The sequence below is a fragment of the Schistocerca americana genome, chromosome 5 (assembly GCF_021461395.2).
Source record: "Schistocerca americana isolate TAMUIC-IGC-003095 chromosome 5, iqSchAmer2.1, whole genome shotgun sequence".
NCBI lineage: Eukaryota > Metazoa > Arthropoda > Insecta > Orthoptera > Acrididae > Schistocerca > Schistocerca americana.
Window position 1 is genome coordinate 313,605,471 of NC_060123.1, and position 16,911 is coordinate 313,622,381.

Below are 16,911 nucleotides of genomic sequence, written 5' to 3' on the forward strand. Positions count from 1 at the left end.
AAAATGCATGAAATGTGTCGAAATATGCAAGATCAAATAATAAAAAAAAACATTGTAGTTACTGCCTGCATTATATCTCAAAGTCGAACCTGTGCATACCAATTACGAGGAAGAGCACCGGCCAAGCGAAAAATCGGTACATTTTCTGAATACTTTCTGGTAGAGGTTAGGAAGGGGGCCTTTCTGGGATTATTTTCTAAAAATTTGCAAAATGGAGACGCATATCGTGTGTCAGGAATTGTTCCTTCTTTGTTATTGTTGTCGGTAACAAGCGGATGCGATGCGAGTGAGTCGCAGCGAAACAATCTATATATAAACGACCAACTTCGGGATATATCCCACCCAGAGGGGCACGCTCAAAACCTGCGTAATATTTTATTTAAAAAAACAACATACAATCATGAATTTGTTTGAACAGCATTAACTTTTAACTAGTACGACTGGGCTAAAGCATCATTTACAATTTATTTTAAATGTTTCTACTGTTGTAAACATAAACGACCAAGTGCTGTTCCAAATGTTCGGTAGTAAGTTTGTGTCTTCGATCACTCAAAACATCTTTATAAGCAGAAGAGGACCGTTCTACATCAACTGAGGTAACTGGGCAGTATTTGAATTTAGATGCTTTGTTGACACTTACTGTTTCTGGTAAAACTTCAAATTTTAATACTTTCAGGTATATGAGAAAAATGAGTGCTAATCACAGCAATGTCTTCTTTAATACCGGAATCGTTAAAAGCTTCCTTGCACTGGCAAACTCCCAAAACCTCTGCACTATCGAAGCCGTTTACTACGCCTCCAACGGCCTCGAAATGTTCACTGTATAACAACCCAGCTTCGACTCACGTACCCCAACGAGTTATCACTGGTTCGGGAGGTAAAATCACATTTGATAGTTTTTCTTTGTAGGTCTTGATGCGAGCAAGAGCCTTTACAAACACTTTCTTTGTGGATGAGATCAGTTTATTTACATTCACAAACGTGGAACGTACTTCTTCAGCAAGGCGATGTACTCCATGAGCACAGCACGTCATATGAATCATACTCGCAGAGCTTTTCCTGCTTTGATTATATAAGGAGCACCGTCTAAAGTAAACATTTTAATGGCCAGTAGTGTAGTTCAGGAGATATGACGTCATAAACTTTGAGACGCGTGAAAAACTACATCATCTTCAAAGGTAAATATTTTACATGCCTAATGTGAAGTATTTAACACAGTAAATCTTTTGTAAAGTAATAAGACGTTTTAAGCTGTTTCGTACATGTTGGTTCGATTGTTTGAAGAATCGAGGCAATGGGGAAGGTGGGGGGGGGGGGGGCGGGGCTGTTACCGGTAAATAATAAGTAAACGTCAGTTCCGTTACCTACCTCATTCATTTCTGCATGTCATGCGACGTACGACATGAGATACATGTCATGCACATCACAATCAAAATCTTAGCAATAAGAACTGAGAATTTTGCGAGATTTATTGGAGGGCAGAAATCCACGTGGCTTTTTTGTATGTACATCATTTTTTATTTATTTTATATTTATTCTTTTACCATCCACAAACGCTGGGAAACGGGCAGAAGATGTTTCATGCCTTTTTAAGGAAGTAAATACTTGATTCTTGAAGTTTTTCCCGCCTATTGAGGTTTTGGGATTGCAGCCAGATGAGATCGACATCTTGCCACGATTTTTCGGCTGGCAACCATTCAGCCATCTTCAGGTGAGCTTTACATTGAAGAGTGTTGGAGCACGTCACTACTTGTGCCAAAGCTTGGCTCGGTGGCGCATACGCTCAAGTTACCTCTTAATGGGAGCTGTCTGTCGAGTTTAGCACCTCGCAGGTGCATTTGCATAACGATGATACTGTATACACGCACACAGTCGAATTGTAGGCCTACTGAGTTAAAACTCAATGGTACTTTTTAGTCAGATAGTAGACGGGATATCAACTTACTTTCATCTAAAAATTATTCAATTGTCAGAACCTCAGAGTTACATCGTTCGGTAACAAAGTCGATTGCCATCACAGGAACAGAGATGTTACTCTCATTGTAGAAGTACTGTAACGTCGGAAACTGTTCCTTGATGTGTGGTACATTATTAGTGAGTAAAACTAATCACGTATGGCCTACATCGAACCGCGCTGTTGTCCATTACCTATCTCCATTCGTTCTGGATTATCGCACTTTAATGGAGCTGACTGGACTAAGAAAATATACTGCTTCGATAGAACCTTTAAGGTTCCATTGTTCTCGGAATATGACGTGTACATTCCTCAGCAGTAGACAACGGGATGTGCGCTTAGCGCGCTCGTAGTGCTTGTGAAATAGCACACCAGCTGGGTTTGCCTGACAGTGCCAGTTGTATCTTACCACATCTACCTACGTTTTAATAATAATAACAATAATCGATACTACTATATAGATATAAACCGTTGTTACCAAATGTCGAAAAGTTCTTGACTGATTTATTTCAGACTTTTGCAATTTTTACACTACTCTCTAATAAACATTTCGACGGTTGCTTCTCGACCGATGTGCGTCAGATTTTTACCAGATACAGTGATAAATATCTCACAGTCAGTTTTGATTACGATATCAGGGCATTTATATCGTTAGACTAGCTGTTATTGAAGCTACCCCGAATAGCAAACATCCTAACCAATTTAGCCATTCATTTTAAGTGATTTCAGTTCCCAATCATGGTTTCGTTTGCAGATAGAGAGAGAGAGAGAGAGAGAGAGAGAGAGAGAGGGACAGGAGGGGGAGGAGATGGAGCAACAGAGGAGGGAGCAGTTAGAGAAAGAGTGGGGAAGACGAAAGAGAGAGAGTAGGAGGGGGTATGAGATGGGCAGAGAAAGGAGGGGGAGAAGAAGATTATGACGTACATCCAAATCCCATACGTATTTAGCAATTACGAAGCGTTGTCGGGCTCCCTAGTATAATATACAACCTGCCTGTGTGCTCACGAACCCTGTCGGATTTGTTGTTGTCAGCTGGCAGGCTCAGCCTGTGATGGATGCTGTGGCTGGAATACTCGCTGCAGTCGGACAACCCACAAGTGCATCCATGTAGGCAGGCCATCTAGTTACAACAGAAAATGGTCCGAATTTCTTGCCATTTTTAGATTGTTTTCATGTGTATTTTCCGAAAGTTATCTAAGAAACATGTAAATGATATACATAAAAATATAAACGCCTTTAGTAAAATATTCTTTGGGGAGGAGGATCCACCCCTGCCCCCTCCCCACCCCCAGGCCTACCCCTTGCATCCCCTTGGGTCCGTGCCTATTCCTCTCATGCACAGTTGAAGGTCGCAGTATTTCACGTAATTTGAAGCGCTGCAGGTGTACGACCTTATACGTGAAAAGAAAAACTCCCTTCACTGTGGGCCGGGCTAGGTGGCCGATCGGTTCTAGGCGCTACAGTCTTGAACCGCGCGACCGCTACGGTCGCAGGTTCGAATCCTGCCTAGGGCATGGATGTGTGTAATGTCCTTAGGTTAGTTAGGTTTAAGTAGTTCTAAGTTCTAGGGGACTTATGGCCTCAGAAGTTAAGTCCCCTAGTCCTCAGAGCCATTTGAACCATTTTAAACCTTCACTGTGGTCCGTGCCAGTCCCCCTCCTGGATGTACATTTTGTCAATCGCAGTGTCACGTAATTTGCAGCACTGCTGTTGAACGCCCTTATACCTTAAAAGTAAAACTACCTTCACTGTAACTAGTCAACGTAGCGAGATATTCACGCGAGTGGTTTTAGCATTGAGGTACAGAATTCTTGGCGCCTCGGGCTTTCGGAACTTGCGTCTACAGCCAACAACACAAGGTGAGCGCTCGGCCCCGGTGAGCGCGGCTATGACGTCACGCCACGAGTGGAGGTCACTGCGTCTGCCATGCATTTCACATACCGCCGGCAGCTGACGCGCCAGCGACGAGGTTATGCAGGCTATACAGACATGCGGCCAATTGTGGCTGAGATATCTCCCCTGAAAAGCATGTCAGCCCCATCAACCAGAATATTATGACAACGCGTGTAACAGCGTGTTTGTCATTCTTCGCCACGTAAAACCAATGCAGTCCACTTCTGAGATTCCATTTTCTTTCACATTTTTTTTGTTTTTTTGTCAGCTTCCAGCAACTGCGGCACCCATCTTGCATCAAGCTTTCTTATGGTTTCTTCTTCTTGTAAGCCGTGAACTGTTTCTTCAAGAGAAAGCAGCGACCAGGCTTCGGAGCATTGGTAGGATATCGGAAAAAATGTTGGAAATGAAGACAGAAACACATTTTATGTCGCTGTGGTATACCAGTTCATGTATTTTAATGCAATGCCAACAATACGTCTTTTTAAGGTTCCGTACCCCAATCGGTAAAGACGGAAACTTTATCCGATCATTTTGTTGTCCATCTGTCAGTCCGATTGTTAAAACCCTTTTTCACAAGAACGAGTTGAGGTGTTAAGCTGAAATTTGTGTGAAATACTAAGGTCTACGGTCCCTTAGCGGTGTAAAAAAATTTAAACACTCTAATCCAAAGATACGGCCATTTATGTCACATAATTTGAACTTGCGAACTCACTCTTCAAAACCATTGATATTGAACCATAAAATTTGTCAAGAAAAAGGATTCGCAGTAAGTAAAGAAAAAAATCTGAAAAACGTTAACGTGTAATTATATGACATAATAAATATTTTTTACCATTTCTTGACCACCTCTCTATCTGACCGTCTCTTTAAGATCCCTGTTTCTAATGAACGGGTAGAGGTATCAGATAGAAATTTATGACAAATACTAGGGTCTACGAACCATTGGCGGTGCAAAAAAAATTAAGTTTCGAAGTCAATGCAGTCAAAATATACAGCCATTGATGTCACATATCTTGATACTCGCAAAGTCAGTCATCAGAACCTATGGATTAACTATCTATATACGTAATTAAGTTTCTGCAGAAGTCTCAGAGCGCGATTCCTACTCACGCTTGTGCGGTTTTTTAGAAGGCCAGACAACCAGAACCAAGTAGAAAAAGTTGATATTTAACATGCTTTACTGCGCCTTGTACCAACATAACGGAAATAAATTTTTGATGGTATCAGCACCTTCTCTGTGCCCTAAAAACATTGACCACAAATTTAGAAGCTTTCGGTCATAGTTTTGCATAGCGAACAATTTCTGCATCCATTCAGCCACTTAAGAACGAGAAATAAAAAGTAAGTCAGACGGAGCTGATGCGGATATAAATTTTCTGTCGGTCACTAATTGCTTGGGCCTAATGGTCGACTTTACTACCAATGAAATTGTTGTTGTTCGCGCGGTGTAATGCCATTGAACAGGAGGGCGTGACTGCATCATAAGCGCTGCGTTTGGATGTCGCGTCGTACTCGCCTCCAGACGTTGTAGAATACTGAAATTATTCTCTCTTCAGGTGAATCACGTAGCGCCATTTTCGCATACCGCCGTTCCCGAGTTCGCCTGACGGGCAACTGAGCTACTCAGAATCTTGTGGCGTGTCGGGCGTGCGCGCTTCGCCTGTCTGATTCCCAGAAACCGGCTGGAGTAAACGTGTGGCGCAAGGTCGCTTCAAGCCAGTTGTCGGGGAAGCACCGTTTTCTGTTTGCTAAACTGTTTCTCTGCGAAAACGTCGCTGACATACTTGGGCAGAGTAAGGCGGAAAAATCTATTTTCATTTTGTTTCAGACAGTTCCCTTGTCTGACTAACACAAGGTGTCCAGCGTTGTTGACGATTCTGCTCTTCTGCTCCAACTAGCGATGATTTCAGAGTTGCTTGCTGCCGGAACTCAAATTAGTATCCGCTGCAGATCAATCGATATCTTTGTTTATGGTGGAATATCGCTTGTGTGCTTGCTCAAGTTGATCTCAGGAGCGGATTTACAGCCGAAGAGTGTCACAGGCTGACTTGCTGGCAGAAACTGTATTTGGCTGCAAGACAATATATATTGTATTGATGCGGTGCGCAATCCTCATCTGATTTATACAAATTTCTGCATGCTGATGTGGTGGTTCTGGTGTCCACTAATGTAACGCTTTTCTCAGAAAACTTTCCACTTTCAAACAACCTGTAAGCTTTGTGAAAGATATTTGTCAGCTGTAACCACCATGTTCAATAATGCTAATTACATGATTGTACACACGACGTGTTCCAAGCGATTATGCGTCCCAGTCGCAGGGAGATGCCTTAGATAGACCTCATTGCCTTACCTTCCAAAAGAGTTGTTTAATTCCTTTTGCAATGTAATTAGCAGTAGTGAACATTGTGGTTGCAGCTAGTGCTAAACTAAGCCCGTTGGAGAACCGGGCTGGCGAAATTAAATGGGGCTCAGTCTGCTTAGAAATTGATCTGTTCGAAATCAAGTTATTATAACGTGTGTACTCTGCGCTTTGGTAACTGCGTTACACACACTTAGAGATATAGATGAGAAGCTTACGATACGAATCAAGTTTTAGCATAGCAACCATTAGGTAGAGTGCAAAGAAATAACAAAGAATAGAATAAGAAAATTACCTTCTATTTTATGCATCTGGAAACAAAGTTTGTACAATTATAATATCAGTAATACAAGTAATACAAGAGTGGCGCGAACGAAAATTGGAGTTCAAAATTGACCAACCAGTGAAATTAGGACGAACAAATATTCGAATAGACTGTTTGGCCTTTGCAGACGACTTGGTTATTCTAACGCAGGACATCCAAATTGCTCAGAAACAAATAGAAATTCTTAAAGAAACAGCAGAAAGAGTAGGTCTCCAAATCTCATTTGAAAAAACACAGTATATGACTAGCAACAAACTGGCACCCAAACTTTTGGAAACTAAGTATGGAAAAATCAAAAGAGTTTCGCAATTCAAATATTTAGGTGAAACAATCTCAGAGACTGGTCTAGAAAAAATTGGAAATGAAATTCGTTGTCAAAAGATGGAGACAGCTTTTAGACTTACAAAAGACATCTACAACAAAAAATGTCTCTCGAGGTACTCTAAATTGAGACATTACAACACGGTCATAAAACCAGAGTGCCTTTATGGGGCTGAAACGCTAATTTTAAACAGAAAAAAGGACATTCAAGAAATCCAAAAAAGAGAAAGAAAAGTAATCAGAAAAATTCTAGGTCCAAAATATACTGAAGAAGGAACATACAGGCTAAGAGCAAATAGTGAAATTCAACAATACACCAGCATATATTCGGATATGAAAAAACGCAGATTAAAATTTTATGGGCATATTAAAAGAATGGATGCTACCAGACTAACTAAACAAGTAGTGGAATTCTACGAAAATCGAAGTAAAGCTAAATTTGAGACAATAAAATGGATTGCTGCTATAAAAGAGGACATGAAAGAGGCAGATATAAAACAAGATGAAATTCAAGACAGAAAATTATTTGGGCAAAAAAATTCATGACTGGGTAGTTGGTCAAGCTGAAAAACCAAAGAAAACTGGAACCACATGGTTTGATGAAAGGAAAAGAGCTCATTCCGAGAGAATGAAAACAATTTGGGCAGAGAGAAAGTCTAAAAGAAAATAACTGAATGCCCCGTGATTGTACTTCGCGTGGTCCAGTAGGGCCCAAACGTGAATAATAATAATATCAGTTAGTTCCGTAGCTTTAGTACGAGATAGTTATTGTTATTGATATTATTACAGTATATGTTTTCGTGCCTTTATTTTGCTGAAATAGGGTCGTTGAAATCTATTTGATTTGAAAGTTTTCTTTCAATTGATGAAATGGACAGATAGGCTATGCCTTTTTGATTCATCGTAGAGCGAAGATAGTTTTTTGTTAGTTCCAGTTTAGAAGAACTTGTCTTGCATGATGTAACTGACACACATATGGTCCAGAAGTATTTAATTATGAGTGATGTACGGGGTAATGATTCCCTGAAGTCCAGTTCAATCACAAATTGAAGGATATCTTGGACTGTCCATCTAGCAGCAACATGATCATCCACACTTAAATACCTACACTTATCGGCTGCACGGGAGCTTATGATACCTTCTTATTTCTGGCAGTTTCTGCTCCTTACCAAACTCATCGTAAAATTCTACCAGATTCTCCAGTGATACAGCCAGAGCCTCATCAGAAGCTTCAAGCATAAATTTTATTTCAACGGTATGGAAAATTATGGTGATTTTTTCAGGGCCATGTATCATTTTGGCAAGTCTTGTATAAATCGATCTATGCATTCAAACATTGATCAACAAACTTCTTCCTGAATCAATGATCCAGCGTCATGAGACTTTGTTTTATTTACTTTTCATCGTCGTGGATTGTTGATGTCCATATTTTTTAGGGCCGAAAGTAACAGCATAGTCCATAATTGTGGGCCGTTCTGTCGCTGAAACCTCATTCAGAGTTTTTAATTTGCCGAGTCCTTAATCTAAAGTCATTTTGGGGATTGTAGATATTTTAGGATTGTTTCACCTCCTCCAGTACCGAGTGCCAAAAGTTAATACAGTTCAAAAACGTGAAAACATATATAGCTGGGAGCTGGAAGGAGTAAGCTTGCATGAATCTCGCATATGATCCAAAGTGCTCACAATTGTTCCCTGTAGCCAGTAGCAGACAATCGTTTCAGACTTTCTCCTGTTTTCACTACGAGTAATTCACATCTATATGTAAAATACGAGATGAATGAATGTAACTCATCTACAGTTATAAACAGGTGACGCTAGAGGGAACACATGTGAATGTATGAACTCCACAAAGATTTAAGGAATGTATGAATGATTAGCACCGGGACTGAACGGAGCTTTTGGATTGATTTCTCGAATTTTTCGTTGCACTCTCCAAATACAAGTGACACTGACGGGACGTTATTATAACCTTAAGCCCTGCACAACGCAATATGCAGCCCTTCATTTTCCAGCAGCTGTTGATTATTTCTTGACGTATCATGCAGTTGATCTAGTTGAATTTTCATATTCATAAAATAAACAGTATAACCTATGAAAAAGTAATTTTTAGACTGTAATACTTTAGTTTAAAGAAAATATATCACTGGTAAGCTTTTCACTGCACTTATGCACATATTTTTGAATTCTACTTATAGTACACTTTTGTGGATGGCTTAGGTGTCAAAGAACGTTTCACGTAAAATAATTGCGTCTAGCAGGCAACTGGTTACCATTTTACAGCTTTTAAGCTTCACGCAACGTTTTACAGAAATTCTGAACACACCCATTGACAACTGACAAACCATAATAAAAGGTAATTAGGTACCTATGTTTTATATTTTGCGCACGTGCTGTCTCTTATTTACTGAACATGTTTTGACCTTGTTAGAGAATTGATTAAAAATGATATCGTCGTGGGGGAGAGGGTACGGGGGCCAAATCCTGAGGTCCTCGAGATTCGGATCCCCCACACCAGGGTGAGAGGACCGTGGCGAGCTGCCCCCTACTTAGTCCGGCACGGTTGAAGCTGACAAATAACGTGACACAATCGCGATATCTCATCTAATAGCGTAAATAATTTCTTTTGGAAGCGTGGCAGAGAAATGCGTCTATTTTTCTCGTGATGAGAGGATGCTCTCCCTAAACTCGTCGTGTGTTTAAAAACGTGATTAGTATTACCGAACATTGTCTTTGAAGCTGACAAGTAAAGCCTGTAAACTACGTGCAAGCACGGCCTCTCATTCAGCAAAAATGGATGAAATTAATCTCTAAAAACAGAATGTACGTGAACATATTTCGTCAAAATCTGGAGTAGAGCGTTTAGTGGTTTTCTGGGGTGCACTGCATTAGTAGATATTATGTTCTACAGTAGCCAGTGCAGCTACGCAACGAGAAATAAACGAGTATCCATACGGTTCACTGTAGCCGCAACTTCTTCTATCGGTTGTTACGATTAGTGCACATTTCTTTTGTTGAAATGTCGAGTACGCTGTCTGGTGAAGTGTTGGCTTCGACATTTTAGTTAACTCGCAGCTTTTACTTGACAAAATGTCTAATGTCACACTCTTCCGATTGTTATCATATCTGTAATAGCTTTAACCACACCATATAACAATTCGATGCTGGACGTCAGTTGCATCCGCATGACAGATCAACTGAAAAAGATTGGCGTCTTTGCCATCAGTGTCTTGCGTTCTTCTCATTTTCATCTTAATGAATGCTAGGCTGGTTTTGCAACGAGGCTGATGAGAGAGTAATATGTTGGACATAGAAAACATACAAATCTGTGGAGACGAAACACAGTGACCCGAAAGTGACACAATACAATGTGTGTGGATGGCAGATTTGCATTAAACCGGCGGATTACTAATTCTTACGCTTCATTACGTGAACACTGTATACAAAAATTATGAAAACCTGATTTTCGGAGTGTCATTAATCTCTCGTAGTTACAGAAATCTGTGGTGAGTCTTCTCAGAAAGTGTAATGGAATCATACTCCTCTCGTTAGCGATCTGAGCTCCGTACGATGATACGCAGAGCCCAAAGTGCAGTATGGTCTCTATTGGAGGTAATACCGTATGTCGACTTTCGTCTGGCTAGCTTCGTACGTAATGAGACTTTTACTACAATCAAAACCCCGTAGTACTCTAATACTGTATGGCACTTCCGATGCGGATCGAGAAGTGTAGTTTCGGTATACGAAGTCGCGAGAATAAATCCCACCCTCCCACTGAAATTTGGAGTACAGAGCTTTAGTCATTACAGGATCCTCATAAACTTCTATAAGTGATTTCTCGTGATAACCTAACCTAACCTAACCTAACCAGCGGCAGACCTGTCGTTTTGCCATTTGTATCACTTGTGTTATTCACAATGGTCAATGTTAAGGCTTTAGTAATTTCTGTATAACTTACTATTCCGTGGCAATTTTAAGGTCTCGCTTCCTCCCCTCACCCCCCTCCTCGATAAACTTCTGCGGTCGGACACGCTCACCATTTGAAGCCCAGCGGCAGCAGTCGGTGTCTTTCCTGTGTCGCTGCCACATCCTGTTTTTTTTGCAAACACGTCAGCAAGCATCGCTGACTTCGGTCTCAGGATGCCTACTGTGGTCAGTTTTCCCACGCACTGCACCCCGATATAACTTACAGCCGGACACCACTATAGGAGGATTACTTGGTACTTAAATTAGATTACTTCGTAATGATGTGGAACGTGGCAGGTTAATAAAAGGTGTCTATATACAAGATATTACATTACACAAAACATTACACGACACTTAATATTTTTAATTCTTTTTTTTTGTGGGGGTTGGGGGAATTACCCACTTAGTATATGTCCAAAAATTCATCTAATGAGTAGAAGGAGTTGCCATTAAGAAATTCTTTTAGTTTCCTTTTAAATGGTGTATGGCTATCTGTCAGACTTTTGATGCTGTTAGGTAAATGACAAAAGACTTTTAGGCAGCATAATTTACCCCCTTCTGAGCCAAAGTTAGATTTAACCTTGTGCAGTGAAGATCATCCTTTCTCCTAGTGTTGTAGCCATGTACATTGCTATTACTTTTGAATTCGTTCGGATTGTTAATAACAAATTTCATAAGTGAATATATATATATATTGTGAGGCTACAGTGAAGATTTCTAGCCCTTTAAATAAGTGTCTGCAGGATGATCTTGGATGAGTTCCAGCAATTATTCTGATTACACGCTTTTGTGCAATGAACACTCTTTTACTCAATGATGAGTTACCCCAGAATATGATGCCATACGAAAGCAGAGAATGAAAATAGGCGTGGTAACCTAATTTACTGAGATGTATATCGCCAAAATTTGCAATGACCCCAGTAGCATAAGAAGCTGAACTCAAACGTTTCAGCATATCTTCAGTGTGTTTTTTCCAGTTCAACCCCTTATCAATGCATACACCTAGAAATTTTGAATATTCTACCTTAGCTACCAATTTCTGATCGAAGTCTATATTTATCAGAAATCGGTAGCAAAGGGCCAACAGGGAATCTGCAACTGTAGTTACATAACAACGTAAAGACACGACCAAGGAATTGCAATGTCTTCCACATTTTTCCCCTTACACACTGACACACAAAAACGAACTTTCTACAAATCCAACATCATTCAATGAAAATATTTTACTGGCGTAAATCGGACTGTTAAAACTTATCCTATTGACAAATAGTAGTGCAACTTAACACCAGTGAGCTAAAACTTATCGAGCACCTGCATAATAGCATGCCAGTCCACCTTTAGAACACGATACGCTACCGATTCTGCGTGGCATGGATCGAAAAATCCTTAATAGGTTTCCAGAGGTAAGTGACACCAGACCTCCATGCTTAAGTAACGTAATTTACGTAAATTAATGGTTGATAGTTTGTGGGCGCGGAGCTGGCTCCAGGTTTGTTCCATGTATGTTCCATCAGATTCATTCCACGATAATCTGGTGGCCAACATGTCAACATGGGCTCACTACCATGATCTTCAAAGCACTTTAGGACGTTGTGAAATGGATAGTTGGCGTCACCATTGGGGAAGATGTCGAGCATGATGGGATGCAGGTGTCCCACAACAATGTTCACGTGGTCCACTGTCATCATTGGACCTTCGATCACGACCACAGGTACCATGGGAGCAAAGGTGACTGACCCCCCTAGCACAACAATGGCCACACTGGCCCTCGTCTGTGGCGTGGTGCATGTTTCCAGCAGCCATTTACCAGGATGATGCTACATCTGGGCACCACGGATTTGATGTAACAAGAAACATAGTCAATCTGACCAGGTTCACGTGCCGCTATTGAGTCATAGTCCAGACTCAATGATCCCACGCCCATTTCAATTGTTATTGATGATCTCATTGAGTCAACACGAGAACACATTGGTTTCATCTACTGTGGAGCCCCACATTCAGGAATGTGCAATGACAGTGTGCTCTGAAACTCATACAGTATACCTGTACCAGTGTTGTACTCCATCATCATATCTGCCACAGATTACCACATATCCTGCTTTACAGAGCGGGCAAGCCTCTGACCTCCACACTCTGTGTTGAGATGTGTATGTCCAACACCTTGTTGCCTACTCATCGTTTTACCAATGTTCAAGTACTTTCTATAGATGTTCAGGATAGCAGCTCGCAAACAGCTGACCAGCTTCACTGTTTTTGAGATGCTTGTTCCCAGGCACAAAGCCATAACAGACTTTCCTTGTCGAAGTTGTTTATGTCCCTGGATTACCTAACTGTGGGCTGTATCACTGCATGGATGATTCCTGATTCATCCATGTTATGCTTCTATACTTTCCTCGCTGTGTCATGCGACTACAATGCCACCAGGTGGCATTTAGTCTTACAGTGGACACTGGTCATAATAATGTGGCTCATCAATGTATACCTGTCTAGAAAGGAAGCCCATTGTAGGTCACATGGTGGGATGAAAGAAGGTTGAAAATAAAGGGACACTTATTTGGCTTCGGTGCCAACATGCAGTAGTTTTCGAGAAAAGGCAGTCAAAGTTTAGACGCCACTTGATTAGTCCTCTCTCACATTGTGCCTTGAAGTGAGTTGGTAGCATAATTACTAGACCACAGAATTAAACTTTTGCACACCATGTTCAAATCCAGTCTTTTATCCTTTTTCCCTCTTTTGTCATCACAGAAGTATGTACATAAATATTTTTGGTGACACTGTGAAATGCTCATACAATGGAATCATTGATAAAAGAAATGAGAATTTCATATCATATTAAAAATAGATTTTATTATTGCAAATTTTACATAATTAATGATAACTGAAAATTGACCTGTAGCATTTCGTGTTCTGCTCTCATTTTTGCTTTCATTCTTCAACAGAATCATGTGCCCTCCATGGCCATATCTATCACAAGAACATTCAACATATAAAAATTTGGAGCAACACAAGCAGTGTGGGAAGGCACATATGCCACAGTCATATTTATTAGTATGGATACCATTAGGAAAGCATCCTTGTTAACATAGCTAAATACCCTTAATTTGGCAGTCATTTTGTGGCAAATCAAGTGTATCAAATCATTTGCTTAGAAGCTGGAGCCTGCAATTGATTATGGACCAAACCCTGTATTTTAATTTGCATCACTTATACTTGTGGTTTCCCTTCACTGTGTGATGAAAATAAGTCTCTACTGGAATCAGTGAATGTCAATCTTCACCTGTCAGTAAAAGCATATGTTTTACAATTAACATAAAGGCATACACTTTGACAGAATTACTTTTACCAAAAACATCAATATTCCCATTTCATTAACAATCAGCCAGTTGCATAAGGAGTGATTGCTTTGCCCACCCAGATGTCAATAATATAGAAATAAGGCTGCATTTTTGTGTAAGGTCACAAACTTAGTCCTAAACCGATGATAGGTGCTCTCCTGATGTTGTGGTGTTGCAGGTACACATTCTGTTGCCATTTCACTAATTGGTTTACATCTTGTTGGAGTCATCGACTAAATTTCCCACTGACGTATTGGAGACAAAAAAAAAGAAACATTGGTAACAGTTTCCTGGAAAGTGTTAATCTGAGTGAGTTGTGATGATAAAAACTGATTTTAATAAGAATTGAAATGCTTACCTCTTTTGTCAATAATTCCATTGTATTTCAAGATGTCACAAAACATAATGATGTCACATTCTTTCATGACAACAAAAGAGAGAGAAAAACAACAATATAACATTGGATATGAATGTGGGATACAAGACTGCGAAGCTCTGCTGTTAGCTACTTCACTACCACCTCAATCGGTTATGTGCCATGCCAGAGGACAGATGAAGTCATGTCAAAGCTTTGACCATTATTTTTCAGAAACTATTTAGTGTTGGCACCTAACCCAAAAAGGTGTTCTTTATTTTCACCCTTCTTTCATCCTGCTTAGTTTTGACTGTATCAGAGAGTGACCTTTAGTGGATTATGTGAGCGATCTAGCAGGTAGGGAAATTTTTGTGTTGCTGATGACAATGAGGGAGAAGGAAGTGGATGGCATCTGATATTAGAAAGTAAGCTATTAACAGAGTTGTACCAAAGAGTCCATCAAATCCTACTAGTCAGTAAAACTAAATTCTGTATGCCATTGTTGACCGGGATACCCCACAGATGCCTGTCATAAGAAAGAGTGGTGTGTTGTACATATACTTGTAGAATATAGGTGGTTGTAATGGATGTGTGTAAAGCATAGTGTTATGTTTGTGTTGAATGACGATGATGAGAGAAGGGGGAGGTTTGGTGCCAGCACATAGCCTGTTCCTCTCAAATAGCACCAAGGGGGCAGCCAATGGACAGATCATCATCAATGGTGAACATGTCCTCACTTCATGAGACACATTGGAGAGATTTGAAATGTAATCTAGTCTTTACACGACTGATTATTAGACACCTTACACCACCAGACGTCCTCCCAATGCCTGCCAAATACTGGCAGTAAAAATTTCAACCACCACCAGGATTCAAACTGGCTTACCTTTGAAGTGAGTGGCACTGTGCACATATGTGTGTTAGAGGCTCTGGCTATGGAGGTGGGTCAGTTAGAATTAACAGGAGTCTGCTACCCTCAGCCTTCATGAAACTGTGGAGGGATTCAAGACTTACGATGTTGACTCTCAGACTGGTGATTAAAAACTGTACATTCCCACTGGGCATATATTGGTTATCAAAATTTCTTCCACTACCAATATTTGAACCAGTCATTTCTAGCCAAGGACAATATTTATTGAATACTGTGTCTGATCACATTATAAATGCTTGCAGTAGTGTTAATATCCTAATAATGTGGGCACTAGGTTAACAACTTAAATTCATCAACATGTTCCTCAGACCAGTGGAGTGTAATACTGGCATTTCAGCATGGACAGTTACCCTAGTGGGAATTGTCATGTTTGAGAGAGAGTGCCATGTATGGAGGCAGAGATGTCAGCCACGATGTGTTTAAGTGTTATGTCTGCCCTCACTCCACACAGTAAAATGATACACGTACATGCATTTCATAATGATTTTCAGAGTATAGATATAGATAATATGCTTTCATTTGTCCATCATGCATATAGGGCTGTGAGTCTGCTTGCTTAGTAAGACGAAGTGTGACCATAGTGGTGTCACTATAGCTTTCAAAACAAATCAGAGTGGACAGATTAATTCTTAACAGACCATATCATACATGTTTTATCATTGCAACTGAATATGTTTGGGATGCTGTGAAGAGGTATGTACCCCTTTTATGTTGCTTGGACAGGTCTCTGTTGAGCTGAGGGTTGTCACTGAGTAATCATGGATAAGCATGACTGCACACTGGCTCCGTGGTGTGACAAGTTGGTGCTATTAACACAAGATTGTTGCTACACATTACCAATGATATTTTTCTAATTCAATTGCTCATTGATAAAACATGTCCTGCTCCCTTTACTTAATGAGCAACTATCTTTTTACATCACATTTTCTCCTTATTTTTCATATCCCTTCATTGCCTAGCACGTAACAGAGCACACAGTACATTTAACCAATTTATGCATGTACTATACACTTTCTAAAGGCTGACTCGTCTGTAGGTTCTTATCCACATGAAATGAATAAATATATATCTTTTCAGGGTTGTAGTTGGTGCACCCAGAGCCAATTCAACGTATCCAGCTCATGCAAGCATCCACCAGCCAGGTGTAGTCTATCAATGTGCAGTCCTAGGCAGCAAGGATTGCATACGCCTCTCACTTGATCCTACAGGTGAGTTACTTCATTAATTTAGTTACATCATGCTCTGCACATACTATATTTTACAAACTGTACATAATTTTACATATTACTGGTGAATGGAACTGTAAAGAAAGAGTAACATTGAAGAATACCTTTGGATTCACCTGAGGAAATACATTATGTAGTGATCAGAGACATTGGAAAAAAAAGATCTGTTTTCTGAAGATAAACTAAACCAAAATATTTAGTATATAATTTGAAGTATTTGCAGATTTATCTTGTGATTCTATTCAG

General features: G+C 40.2%; 1 protein-coding gene across 2 annotated transcripts in view; it reads left to right on the top strand.

Moving 5' to 3' along the window:
• The window catches only part of LOC124615564 (integrin alpha-PS4-like), a 176,951-nt gene that overhangs the window by 69,414 nt on the left and 90,626 nt on the right, over nt 1–16,911 (top strand). For both annotated transcript variants that reach the window (XM_047143542.1, XM_047143541.1), the window contains exon 2: nt 16,517–16,647. In XM_047143542.1, coding sequence (XP_046999498.1) covers nt 16,517–16,647 — 131 coding nt within the window. The remainder of the gene's footprint in view (nt 1–16,516; nt 16,648–16,911) is intronic.